The 13,832-nt window shown below is 36.3% G+C and overlaps 1 protein-coding gene across 2 annotated transcripts in view; it reads right to left on the reverse strand.

Moving 5' to 3' along the window:
* Positions 1–1,597: 1,597 nt before the first annotated feature.
* Positions 1,598–13,832, reverse strand: part of LOC121856926 (tensin-1-like) — a 98,532-nt gene continuing 86,297 nt past the window's right edge. Inside the window, exons 3-7 of one of the 2 annotated variants that reach the window (XM_042352687.1) lie at positions 12,085–12,269; positions 10,447–10,740; positions 9,419–9,625; positions 6,167–6,338; positions 1,598–5,507 (exon numbers count right to left, since the gene is read on the reverse strand). In XM_042352687.1, the coding sequence (XP_042208621.1) occupies positions 5,301–5,507; positions 6,167–6,338; positions 9,419–9,625; positions 10,447–10,740; positions 12,085–12,269 (1,065 nt within the window). In that variant the 3' untranslated portion in view covers positions 1,598–5,300. Of the gene's footprint in view, positions 5,508–6,166; positions 6,339–9,409; positions 9,626–10,446; positions 10,741–12,084; positions 12,270–13,832 lie in introns of both variants that reach the window. The other variant, XM_042352686.1, reaches the window with a different exon arrangement.

Consider the following 13,832-nt stretch of genomic DNA (forward strand, 5'->3'; position numbering starts at 1 on the left):
CAATCGCATTCAGTCCATACGAGCACGTACTGATCTCTACAAGAAGAGCCCAGTCCCAACCATTGTAAAAATTATCAATAACTTGTAATCAACCAGTGTATTCACTCCCAGTCAATATTGCCTTTTTACACTGTCACTACATGTTGAAATGCCCTGTAGTATGACCTTCTCCCCACATATTTATTATACGGGTATATCATATTTGTATCACATATGTTACTTGTTTTTTATTTGTCAATCAAGAGACCCATTCCCCAATTATGCAACTGTATATCTTCAGCCTTCCAGATGCTATGCTCTTTCAATAAACCGTTAATTATTAATTATATTATTATTATTACACACACACACATATATTTAGAACTTCAATATTTGTTTTAAGCAAGAAAACTGTATGTAGCCATAAGAAATAGAAGCTAATCTTAGATACATACAGCTTTAAATAGCTAATCAATTCATAAACCCGATAACCATGTCCTCAGCCACCATATTATATCATACTGTATAATAATTTATGTACAGTAATACCCCGATTTACGCTGTCAATTGAACCCACGGAGTACCGCGTAAATGGAATAACAGAACATATGGGATTAATTGAAATAGTGACTGGGCCGACACCCAAACTCCACTTTTTCAGACACAATACCTACGTTGTAGTAAAAATAACATCTTCATTTTATGATGATATGCACACAAAAATTAATAATTAAGAGAAATATCAATAATATTAGGTTTTTTAACACTTACATTAGTAGAAAAGATGGCTTGGCTCACAGGGATGAGAGGGTTGGTTCCGAGGCAGAGGGCAGATTAGTGCCCCTCATCTGTATCAACTGTATCACTATCTACCACAGAGGCTTGCAGGGCCTCTTTGTCAAACCCCTCAAAGTCCATATAAGACCATATCCTCAGTATCAATATCACTATCACTGACTTGGGCCGGCTGTGGTGGGTGAAGAACTCGATTATGTTTTGATGACTGGGCGACCTTGTGCGCACCCTGCCAGCGCCGCTTCCTGCGTATATGAGTAGATGCACTGCGTAAATTGGACATTCCGGTTCTGGCGGGGTACCGCGTAAATGTGGAAACACGTAAACGATTACCGCGTAAACCGGGGTATTACTGTACAGGTATCCGTTGTTTAGCGATTGTCCACTTAGTGATAATTCAGTTTAGCAATACAGTAAAAAATTTCCAACATCCTTAGTTTTTTAATGATTTGCAATTGTTTGGTTTAGCGATCTTCGAATCACTGGGAAAAATTCTGGGGAGATGTCGAAAAAATGGGGATTCTGTGCTCCAAGAGGGCATCTCTACTGGGAGGGCGCTGTGGATGTATGTTGGCGAGTGTGGCTGTGAGGAGAACCTTACGGGCAGTAGTGTAAAGGTAGGGGCAGGTTGGGTGGATGGTCAGGTGGGCGGGCAATAGAGGAGGAGTGATGGTGCAGCGTATAGGCCAACTAATTGGGGTTCCGACTTATGGAAGTCCGACTTAAGGGGGTCTTATTCAGTACTTTTACAGGCGTTCCTGATGACATAGCATGGTTAAGAGTACTCGTCTATATATTACACCAAGGTAAATAAAAAATCATCTTGCAATATTTACTTTTATTAACATAATTTTGATGGGAGAATATTACTGCATGTAAGTAGGGATCTATATGGTATATATATATTACACATATACATGTTGCACACATTAGTGAAGCAATATTAAAAATAAGATTATGCAAGATGAAAATATGATATTTTATAAGGTTAAAAACCAATGGTAAAGAACAAACAGCAGTAAAAAGAAAAATATTCACACAGTCATTTAATTATTGGTTAACACATTTTGGTAATACGGATTCTATTTGAACAAAATGTTTGGAGGAAGTTCTTTCCCAAAATAATCAGACGAGAACTGAAAGAGAACAATGTAACAAAATAAATAAACAAAATTTTATGGCATAAAACACTTAATAGTCAATCAAAGAAAAAATGGATCAATGTTTGACTATGATAGATTATGAATGATCATGATTGTGTAGAAGTTGCATAACATTTGGTAATTAAAAAAAAAGTCATTCTTCATGTGTTTACTCATCCTTGAAATAAGATTCACCGTTGTCAAGTAAACCAAAATGATAAAAGTGACATTTATCAGTTAAACTGTTTATGGAAAGATTATTTTTCTCACTTTGGATATTGTCTCAGAATTGCCTAACAAAAATATTTTCCAGCAATATTATAATTATTATACTACCACTACCAATAATAATAATAATAATAATACAGTAATAATAATAATGACAAGATAGCTTAAGATCAGATATTCTCTTGTATGGGATCTTTCACATTCAATTCATTTTGGGTAATTTTTTTCAAACAATGTCAAGGTAAAATTTTGCAATTACCATTCAAAGATATTTGTCTGTGATACATGTACTTTTGTAGCCCAGTTTTTAGAGGATACAAAAACATTTTTAATAGATCAGAATAGTATGAAAATGTAATATCAACTAAGCCGTCCCTCAGATTATTGGAGAGAATTTCATACAAATATATTTTAATCAGTGCAATAAGAAACTATATCTCTGTCTTATTTTCAATAGTCTAATGCAGATATAGTTGGTATTTTCAGAAAATCACTGTAAATAATAATTAATGTGGTAATTCAGCTACTAAGTGTGTCTGTTCTATTTTGGCTACATATGTGTCCAACTTATAGATCTAAATAAAGACTGAGTTTCATGACTACAGCTGTTCCTGCAGAGTTTAGACTCAGCCTTAACAATATTAAAAGAAAACGACTGATTCTGTATCAAATGATACAACTGTATAAAATATACATACATATCACATTAAATGACTTCCACAGCATAAAAGAAACAGCAGTCCAAATTCTGAAACATCTTGTGAGGGTTCTAATTGGCTTTAGTTCCCTGTGAAAACTTCTGATTGGTTGAACACTCCTTAGTTCACTGAAACAGTTTAAGAATTCGTTTAACATGGTTGTGTGCAACACTCTCAGAAGTTTCTGTAAATTGCTGATATCACAATAAAGCTTCAAAAGGGATTACTATACACTCTTTGGAAAGTGCTACAAATAAGCAGTATAACCAGTCAGCTCAACTTTGTTCTCAGAACAGCAATAGTGGCAGCAGCAGTAGTATAGCCACACAACACCACACCCACACAACAATGCACCACACTTTTTTATTGCAAAACTTATTCCCAGTGATGTAAAAAAACCCACAAGACGTCCATGCACTATATGCACTAATTTTGGAACTAGATTACAAACTGATTTGCTTGGCAACTCCTTAGTAGCTTATAATATGAACATTTTGTTTCCAAAATTATTCTCACTTTAATTAAAAGATAAGTGTGGATATAGTTTAATCAAAAGAAACATGAAAAAAAATCAATAATAATGAGAAAATTATGGTGAAAATTAAATTACATTATTTAAATTAATGATACCGTGTTTGTCTAGTGATCAATATTTGCTATTACACAATCTATTATATAGTCGATCATAAATCCTAAATGTTTTAAAATACATTAAACTTGAAAATCCACTTTTTATTAATCTTTAATGATGCAGAGAGGAAAGAGGCGATCTAAATGCTTGTTATGACATGAGGAAGCACATAAAGAGCCTTAACATTGGCTTTCTGCATGGAAGCAGAATGATGAAGGATCTATGACTATCCTCCCAGTAACTATGTACTGTATATCAATCAACCATTCATGCTTTATAAAACAAAATCATTAATGTCATATAAAACATTGTTGGTATTTTTCCTTTACATTTTACCTACATTACCAACATTTTAAAATTTATGAAGGTAATGAGATGACGTTATGAGATTGCAAATCGTGAGTAAAATCAATAAACTCCTAAAATGCTGGTCCCACATTTGGTATTTTCTCCTTGGAATGACGTACCACAGGGATAGGCATTATAAAAGACACTCTTGACCTCATCTACTTTAAATAAAATTTCTGTACCTCAGATAATAGTGTAAATGGACAGTTCCTTGTCTAATCAAGCATATATTTTGTCAATAACTATGGTTTTCATCTTTTTATATAATTTGCCTACCAAGCACAGTCACTGTACAGTTTATCTACTAACTGAGAACTAAGAAATTGGTTGATAATGCCTCTGGCAGTCACAATACTGACATTCTTTTGAAGCTAAGTGCAGTGTAATAAGGCTGTAGGGTGGGCACACCATAAAGTAAATAATAAAAAGCAACAAGAACACTTGAAAATGTGACAAATAATTCATGAGCAATAATTTATATACAAAATCACCCTAGTAAATGTTAAAGATTCTACAAAACAAAGAGTTCTGTACAACACAGAACTTGGGTGTCTTATTTTAAGGTTCACATTACAGTGTCCACTGCTCCTGCTTTTACATTATTTACTCTACATATGGGGTATCAAATGCTGTTCTCAGAAAATGATGCATCATGGTCTTAAAAGTATCTACATATAAAAGTGGCACTGAACATCACTCGAGCACGGTCATCACTATACCACAAAAATACTTGAAGACACTGCTCTCTTCTTCATATTTTTTTTTCAGGAGTTCCTGACTTCTCTGGACTGACAATTTCTAAAACACCATCCATATTTTTTTTCCCCAAAAAGATGAAATCAGAAACTTATGTTTTTGAGGTGCAATGTTCCTGTATTCCAATAAAACCATTGTAGGCTTCTTTAAGCACAGCTTTAAATACACTATACAGTTCTGTACTAATATTTCACAGTTCCATCCCTCTCTCATATATCACAAACCAAATGTGTATCTTATCTTCAAATTGCAGTTCTGTATTTTATATACTGAATGTTCTATACTTCACGTATACAAAGTAAATTTCATATGAACACATGTAAAAGTTTCACTGTGTCTGTGTTTGCTGTTTATTTTCAAGGTTTATCACTCTCTTCTGCAGTTTTTTGTTTTGTTTCAAACACTGTGATATAGAACTGAAATGAGAGTTATATTCTCATAATGCAGGATACAGATTTACTAAATGGCAAGCAATCATGATATATTCTGTCCAGTCCATGAAAATATTAATTTTCATTGCTTTTTTATTCTTTGTTATCGCTTTAATGATCTTTGCAAAAGATTTTTTTCCAAACTTCAAGACAATAATACTGTAGTATATATATATATATATATATATATATATATATATATATATATATATATATATATATATATATATATATATATATATATATACACTGTAGTATTATTTCTTTTCTATAAATTTATAAAATTTCTAGTTTACACATTCAAGTCAGCCATCATCTTCCTGAAGTCAGAAAGTGTATTATAATCTGGATCATCATCATTTGAGTCATTTCGGTTTTGGTCATCGGAGGTAAAGGTAGGGTTGTATCGGCTCAGGGAGAGTGGACACGGAAGTAGCTCAGGCATTACTGAGTGATGAGTAATCAGTGCCGTCAGGGTGTTGAATTCCTTGGTGAAACCCTACAAAAACACATAATAGTAAAAAGTGTGGTAGTGAAGGAAACATGACTAAGAGACAAAGCTTTATTCCCAGGAACCAGGAATTGAGCTGCATTTCTTAGTCATATTTCATTCACTACCACACTAACAAAATAATAATGAAGTTTCTAGTTATTAATTCACTTTAAAGTACAGTCCAACCTAACCCCCTTCAAGTACAGTAGTCAGAGCCACAGCAAGTGAAGGCATGATGATCGAACAACCACCCCCGACCCTGTCTAAAAGTTTCTGGGTAGTTTTGTAACTATTGTTGCTGGTGATATTGTTTTGTGTCAATATCAGCCTTCACTGGCTATGGCTCTGGGTATTAGGGTGGAGGGGGAGCAATAATTGCTTCTGACTGTACAGTCGTGTAATAAAAAATTGTGTGGGTGTGTGACAAAGGATGAAAACAGGGAAATAACTGAGCTATTCATGGCACACATTTTAAATTTTCAGCATGAAAAGAGTTGCAACAATTCTGAATTTAACCAATCCTCTTTTCCTAAAAGGGTAAAGTGGCTTAAATATATCCAATAGATCTGCACTGTACTGTATATAAAAAAAATTAATTGTACAGGACAAGTGAGTGGATTCAGCAAAATGAATCGGCAATGACTGTCACTGGGAAAACGTCTTACCTTAATTTTGTATCCTTTATTTGTTTTAACAATGAGATAGTGTGCAATGCCCGAGACCGTGAAATCCCGTGGCACTCTTAGGCTGAGGGCATAACAGCCTGGTTTACTGGTAGACTCTCGCACCATGAATGCTCCAACTGGCTCATGACTGAGGACCTCCAAAGCAATCTCTCTGTAATATATTATTTTCTATTAATATACATAACATGATAAAATAGCATTCAATGGATATGCCTCAACAAACAATACAATGACGACATTTCTAAATGACTTTAAATTCTGAAGTTTATTCACAATTATGTAACCCAAGATATCATTACTTAAAGTAATACAGGTATATGATAACCTGGCCAACATAAGCAATTTTATTGCAATTTATTATGGATACACAGGAAATATATGTACTGTAGAGCAGAGTACAATAAAACACAGCAACTCAGTGAGCAATTCTGCTAAGGACCCTACAGGAAATAAGCAACTGATGGCTTTGCTGGCTATCCTTGGTTGAATTGCCTTATTGTTTAACATTGTTGGTACACCTAAACAGCACCTGTATCGTCTATATAGCTACATTTTGGCGACCTATGGTGTAATGGTCAGCATGCTTGCCTCGCAAGCGAGCAGACTCGGGTTCAATCCCCGGGCAGGGTGAAACTATGGATAATTTTTTTTATGCCATTTGCCTCTGTCTACCCAGCAGTAATTGGGAACCGGATGTTAAACGATTTGCGGATCGTATTCCGGGGTAATGGTTAGCCAGTGCAGTTGGCGAGATGTCCGGTCTTCTCAGACTATTCCTTGACACTGGGTCATGCAGCTCATTAACTCAGGGTGTGGTTGTTGTTTTGGCAACAGCTCCTACACCTTAAACAAATTCATGCCTAGGTGGCCCTTGGGCCGGCCATATTCGTTACACGAGGGGCAACCATTATTATTTACATGCTGAATTGCAAACTTATATGACCATTTTACTGAATAAACTAAGTGGAATTGAAAAAGTCATATCATATTGAATTAGAAGAATGGAATGCTTATCATATTATGTCCCATTAAAGTTGAGTACAGTACAGTACTGTATTTCAATTAAGTGTCCTCTTTGACTTACTCATAAAAAATCCCATAAATAATACAAGTCAAGCTCCAACATTCACTCTTACCAACATTATTTATTTACCAGTACAGTGATAACCCCATTAGCCGGAACAACCGGTGCAGAGCACTTCCGGGAATGAGAGATTTCCAGGTAACGAGAAGACTCTCTCAAAGCTGGAAAAAAATCTCTCATCCTCGGAATTTCCGGGTAACGGAAAAATTTTCTCGGGAGTTCCAGAAAATGCGCCTGATTTTTATCTCTCAAACCCGGAAAAAACTCCTCCATCCTCGGAATTTCCGTAATTTTCCGGGTATTGGGAATTTTTTTCGGAATGTTCTGTAAAATGTGCCCCTCGGATCGTTCCCAAAGCTGGAATTTTCAGGAAAATTCCGGCTTTGGGAATGATTTTCCGAGAAAATTTAAATTCCGGCTATCGGAGAGTTCCAGGTTTGAGGGATTCCGACTAAGGGAGATATTACTGTACGGTAATGCACTAAAGAAGCAAAGATATCATTGAATTATTACATTTATTTCATTGATGAAAAATGCAAAAAACAAGTTGAGCACAAAAAAATATTTATAACAATATCCAGCAGTTTTAGACCTTCCATCACAGTACAGTAATGTTATCTCGAACTTCCCAAAATATAGATGGACAAACTAACTCTCCAACTGTTGGGTCATTAAAAAAAAAAATCACAAATTAAATGGATTTTGTTTGAGCCATTATATTAAAAATTTAATGTATGAAACTACTGAATGTATAAATCTATGAATAATATTTTCAGGTGAACTCTGGCTATTCTGATAAGGAAACCGAGGCACTACAGGCAAGAAGTAGACAAGCAACAAGATTTAAAATAGAAAAGAAAAAATCTAATTACTGTTAAGTTTAGAGAGAAGTCATTATACCATTTCCACAGTTTGGGGAAGTGCAATGTTGTACTGTATATAGTATTGGACTCAACATGATGTTACATTAGTGATTTTGCCAGTGTGTGTATTACAGTTACTGGGGCCGATTAAGATACACATCCCATCTGCAAATACTGTTGCCAAAATTAACTCTCATGACTTGATGGCCTTGATATTTATCATTATCATCACCTGTCAGCTTAGTAGCCAGGTGGGTGGCTGGCCTGTTTTGTTACAACCATCATTGTCCAATGTTAATTGGGTCACATTGGATAACACCCTCCTCACATCTGACCTGGGACACAGTAGTGAGAGACGTGTGCTACTGCTACACCGCTGCTTTTATCACAATGTGTACTATTTTTCCTACTAGTTTGAACTGTATTACCACACCAATAAAAAATGTCTACAGTAATTATTAGCTTCAGTAATGTCAGCAACAATTCTCTAAAAGACTGTTTGATGGAAATTTTCACATATACAATTGAGAATGTGACATCACGTGCTATATCTCTCAAAATATTTGGGATAATGTGTCCTGTACACACGAGTACAAGTTTCAATATCATAATTTTTTAATTTCAGCTAAATACTGTAAACCATAGTACAGTACAGATACCTGTACCTGTAATAATGTTGGTGAAACCCCTTCATTCTTATATTACAAATATGAATGCAAGTGTGTTAGTCTCTACACTAGGTTTCAATCATAATTTTGAAGGATTTATGAAGTATCCTTAGAGGGGCCACTTTTTATACAGAATCTTCATTTGGGGGGGGGGGGAAGGCAAAATATGAAGGAATTCTGAGGATGGTTCTTCTAAGTCTTCATGTCAAGTTTCAATTACTGTAATGAACTTCAAAGACTCATATCTTACAGTCAGATATGATGAGCAAGCAGACAGACAGATGGACAGCTAAACATCATTCCAAACAAATCAAGCACAGTACAGTGCATACTATAATGATTTCAGCAAAACAAGAAAAAGTTGAAAATATCAAAATAAAGTATTCAAGAAAACTTTTTAAAATGATTGATTGTGAAAACATAAGCCGTTAGAAGGATAGCAGATTCCCCCTGAATAATTCCTGAATAAATCCCTTCTATTAGTCCTTACAGTACTGTAGTTGTAATGGAAGTTGAAGCAGAATTTGTCCACACACATACAAACACACAAACAAAAAAATAAACTTGCAATATCCCCACACGTTTCAGATGGGGGATAAAAACTTACAGTTCATACCTAGGTATGCCTGCCTGAAACCAAGCAGCAGTCTTGAGATGAGGTTCCTCTGGAGGAGTGAGAGAGTCTGATCGTTCAGGAAGAGGTGGTGGAGATGCTGAACGTGTACTTGAAGTGGAGACATCAAGACCCACTACTCCCGAGGAAGCACTGGAGCTCACAGAGATCTGAGAGATGCGCTTTAGTTTGACATCGTCTGAAAGTCGGCTGTGGAGGAAGAGAGTGCAAAGTTCTGTACTGAAGTCTCATTATAGTGATAATGCTTGAAACTAATAAACACATCAGAAAAAAAAATTCCCTTAACATAAAGTCACTTACTGAGCAGGGAAGACCATAATTGTTATATGTTTTAGTGAGTTACTAGGGAGAAAATCTATTTGACTTATACAATACAGTACCAAGCTACACTGCTGTTACTAACATTCATATTACCTCTTCATATTACCAATAAAAAAAAATTCTCCACCTTAAACACATTTTCTTATCTTCTAGACAATCCAACTACGGTACTGTACTCTTTCCAACTTCTTTTTTCATGAGTCACCTTCATTTATCATACAATAATCTAACGTGACATTCAGTAGTGTTTTCAAATACGGCATCTCCCTCAATTCATTTCAACAATATTTAGTTCACTCATAGTACAGTATTGACAATTTTTAGCTTAGTAGGATTTCAGTTTTATACTTGCATTCCCTAGTTTTTTTTCTTCAAGTTTCCTTCTCCTTGTTCCCTGATTCTCCTTGAACTTGGTTATTCTGAGTAAAATCCAAGTTAAAATCACATAAGCAAAGAGACTGACAACAATAGTAACCATTTCTTCAGACATGTACTTTATGTTATTTGCCATGGATTTAACATTTTCTTTGCAATACTCTAAATAATATAAGCCTTAACTCAACCAGGGTACCAAAAATTACCTATGAATTCTGGTGTGAAATGAAACATGACTAGCACCTACACTATTTGTATATCTAAAAAGTACAAATCTCCAACAATTGTACAGCTTGGTCAGAAAAAATACTCACCACTTATTGTCAGTATCTTGTTGGTCTTGGCCATCTGCAGATAGGACACTGTTTACAGAAGAATCGCTGACCTTCTCATTGACATAACCAACAACTGCAGTGCTGGTAGTCGAGGAGGAGCTGGTACTAGTAGTAACGCACGAGGTTTGACAAGATGGGGAGGGAGAGGAGGAGGAGGTGACTAGGGGGTGAAGGTCCTCCTCCAAGTTCAAAGTGGATTCGAGGGCAACACTCAACTTTTTGATGAGTGGTGGCTTGTCTGCTAGCCTCTTAGAGCTGTTTAACTCAGACGGGCTGTCACAAAAAAAAAGGAAGATATCTTGGGTAATGAATCTTACAATTTCTACACTTAAACTTTTCTTCATGCAGTATATCAAAGTTTCTATTGTACTAATGGAATGACAGAAAAAAAAATTATGGTACAGTATGTATTTCAGACATCAAAATAACTGTAAAATTTAAAATACCTGTAGTTGATAATATGATTATAGTACAGTATAGTCTCGATTTACGCGGATTTGGTTTACGTGTTTGGTCATTTATGCGGCACCTTGCCAGGCCGACAATTTTTATTTACACGGTTCATTCCGTCATTTACGCGGGAAGTGGCGTGGGCAGGGTGCACACAAGGTCACCCTGTCAACAAAACATTACCGAGTTCTTCACCCGCCACCCACCACAGCCAGCCCAAGTCAGTGATAGTGAGGATATGGACTTTGAGGGGTTTGACAAAAAGGCCCTGCAAGCCTTTGTGGTGGATAGTGATACAGGTAAGTGCCAATAATCTGCCCTCTGCCTCGGAACCAACCCCCCATCCCCGTGTACCCAGCAATCTCTTCTACTAATGTAAGTGTTAAAAAACCTAATATTATTGATATTTCTCTTAAATATTAATTGTGTGTGCATACCATCATAAAATGAAGATGTTATTTTTATTACAACGTACCGGTACTATTGTGTCGGAAAAAGTGTAGTTTGGGGGTCGGCCCAGTCTCTATTTCAATTAATCCCATATGTTGTTATTTCATTTAACGCTTCTCGTTTTACGCAGACCTCCACGGGTTCAATTGACCGCGTAAATGAAGACTATACTGTACTGTATTTAGAGCACTGTACCCCCAAAAAGAACACCGAACTCTTGATAATCAGTTGTAGCAAGTGAATACTGTACTGTACTTCAACAGACTAAAATATACTATACTGTACATATACAGCGATATCCCTGTTAGCCGGAACAATAGGTGTAGAGCACTTCTGGGAATGAGAGATTTCCGGGTAACGAGACGACTCTCTCAAAGGCGGAAAAAATCCCTCACCCCCAGAATTTTCCGGAATTTTCCGGGTAACAAAAAATGATCTCGGAAGTTCCAGAAAATGCGCCTGATTTTCGTCTCTCAAACCTGGAAAAACTCCCCCATCCCAGGAATTTTCCATGCATCGGGAAAATATTCTATGAATTTTCCAGAAAATCGTTCCCAAAGCTGGAATTTTCCAGAAAATTCTGGTTTGGGGAACAATTTTCCAAGAAAATTTAAATTCCGGCTATCGGAGAGTTCCAGGTATGAGGGATTCCGGCTAACGGAGATATTACTGTACTATACTGTACTGTACTTTCCATTAACATCCCAATGTACCCACCTATTGCTGTTCTCACTATCAGGTGAATGAACAATGTTGTCATTCTCTGGGTGGCTGTGTAGGCCAGGCAGAGAGGAAGGTTTCTGTAGCCCCAACAAGTTGTGTGTGGGGCTAGAGGCTACGGCGGAGCTACCGGGGGTTCGCATTTTGGAGCTGGGACTAGACTCAGGAGAAGCTGCAGCAGCCTGGAAGGAATATCACATATCAATAATAATCTACACTTGCAGTGACACTTGCTATAAATGTTTGTGTAATGTATCCAAACCTGATTGGGATCTTGCATTAAAATTTAGAATTACTACAAATAAGTAAAAATTATATACTGTACAGTACTTCTTTCCACTTGGCTTAACTTGTCAGATTATACTGTAATTGTGAGCACAATTACAGTGAAATTACATCCACAGTAGAAATGCCAAGAGTTAGAGTATTTTTTACCAATACAATACCTGCATGGAGACTGTAAGAATGATGTTATTGGAAATATTTAAGTAATTCATTATGTTTAACCCTTTAAAAGGGCAAAGCATCCATTAGGTATTTTATTCTGGATAACACCTGACGATTTTATTCAGCTGAAGGGAGCCACTGCCCACTAAAGGGTTAATATGTTAAAAAATGAAAAATGGGCAGATGACTTATTTGGTGATAAAAGTACACCAGCCAAACACAGAAAAGTCCTCCAGAAAAAGAGTTTGACAGCATTGTCATGTTAACAGCAATGTATCCACACTAGAAGGTCATTCATAGGGTAAAAGACAACATGTACTGTAGGTGAATGCCATTGTAAATTTTAACTTTGAAGATCAACTTTAAGGTTACAAAGGTCAAATTAGCTATATTTCAGAGTTTTTGCGATTTCAATTATTTGTAAGGAAATATTTCTTAGCCTTTCAATTTATACATGACTGTATGAACTATTCAACTTGATTGTGTGATTTTCACACAGTGTTTCTCATGTATATTACATGTACAGTACAGTATTTGTACACTTACTGTTTATTATTATTATTATTATTATTATTATTATTATTATTATTATTATTATTATTATTACCCCGCTTTACGCGTTTTTTTTTACGCGTTTCCACGTTTACGCGGTACCCTGCCAGACCCGGAATGCTCACTTTACGCGGTGCGTGTACTCTTTTACGCAGAGAGCGGCGCAGGCAGGGTGCACACAAGGTCGCCCAGACATCAAAACATTACCGAGTTCTTCACCCGCCACCCACCACAGCCGGCCCAACTCAGTGATAGTGAGGATATGGACTTATATGGACTTTGAGGGGTTTGACAAAGAGGCCCTGCAAGCCTCTGTGGTGGATAGTGATACAATTGATACAAGTGATACCAGGTGAGGGCCAATAATCTGCACTCTGCCTCAGAACCAACCCCCCATCCCCGTGTGCCCAGCCATCTTTTCTACTAATGTAAGTGTTAAAAAACCTAATATTATTGATATTTCTCTTAATTATTAATTGTGTGTGCATACCATCATAAAATTAAGAAGTTATTTTTACTACAACGTAGGTATTGTCTGAAAAAGTGGAGTTTGGGGGTCGGCCTGGTCTCTATTTCAATTAATCCCATATGTTATGTTGTTCACTTTGCGCGTTTCTCGCTTTACGCGGGCCTCCGTGGGTTCAATTGATCGCGTAAAGCGAGGGTTCACTGTATTATTATTATTATTATGCTGTTGTTGTTTTTGGAAATCTTGCTGGACTTCATCAGGGCTGAGAGGGATGGCA

This window comes from Homarus americanus, unplaced genomic scaffold (genome assembly GCF_018991925.1).
Source record: "Homarus americanus isolate GMGI-L3 unplaced genomic scaffold, GMGI_Hamer_2.0 scaffold44060, whole genome shotgun sequence".
Classification (NCBI taxonomy): domain Eukaryota; kingdom Metazoa; phylum Arthropoda; class Malacostraca; order Decapoda; family Nephropidae; genus Homarus; species Homarus americanus.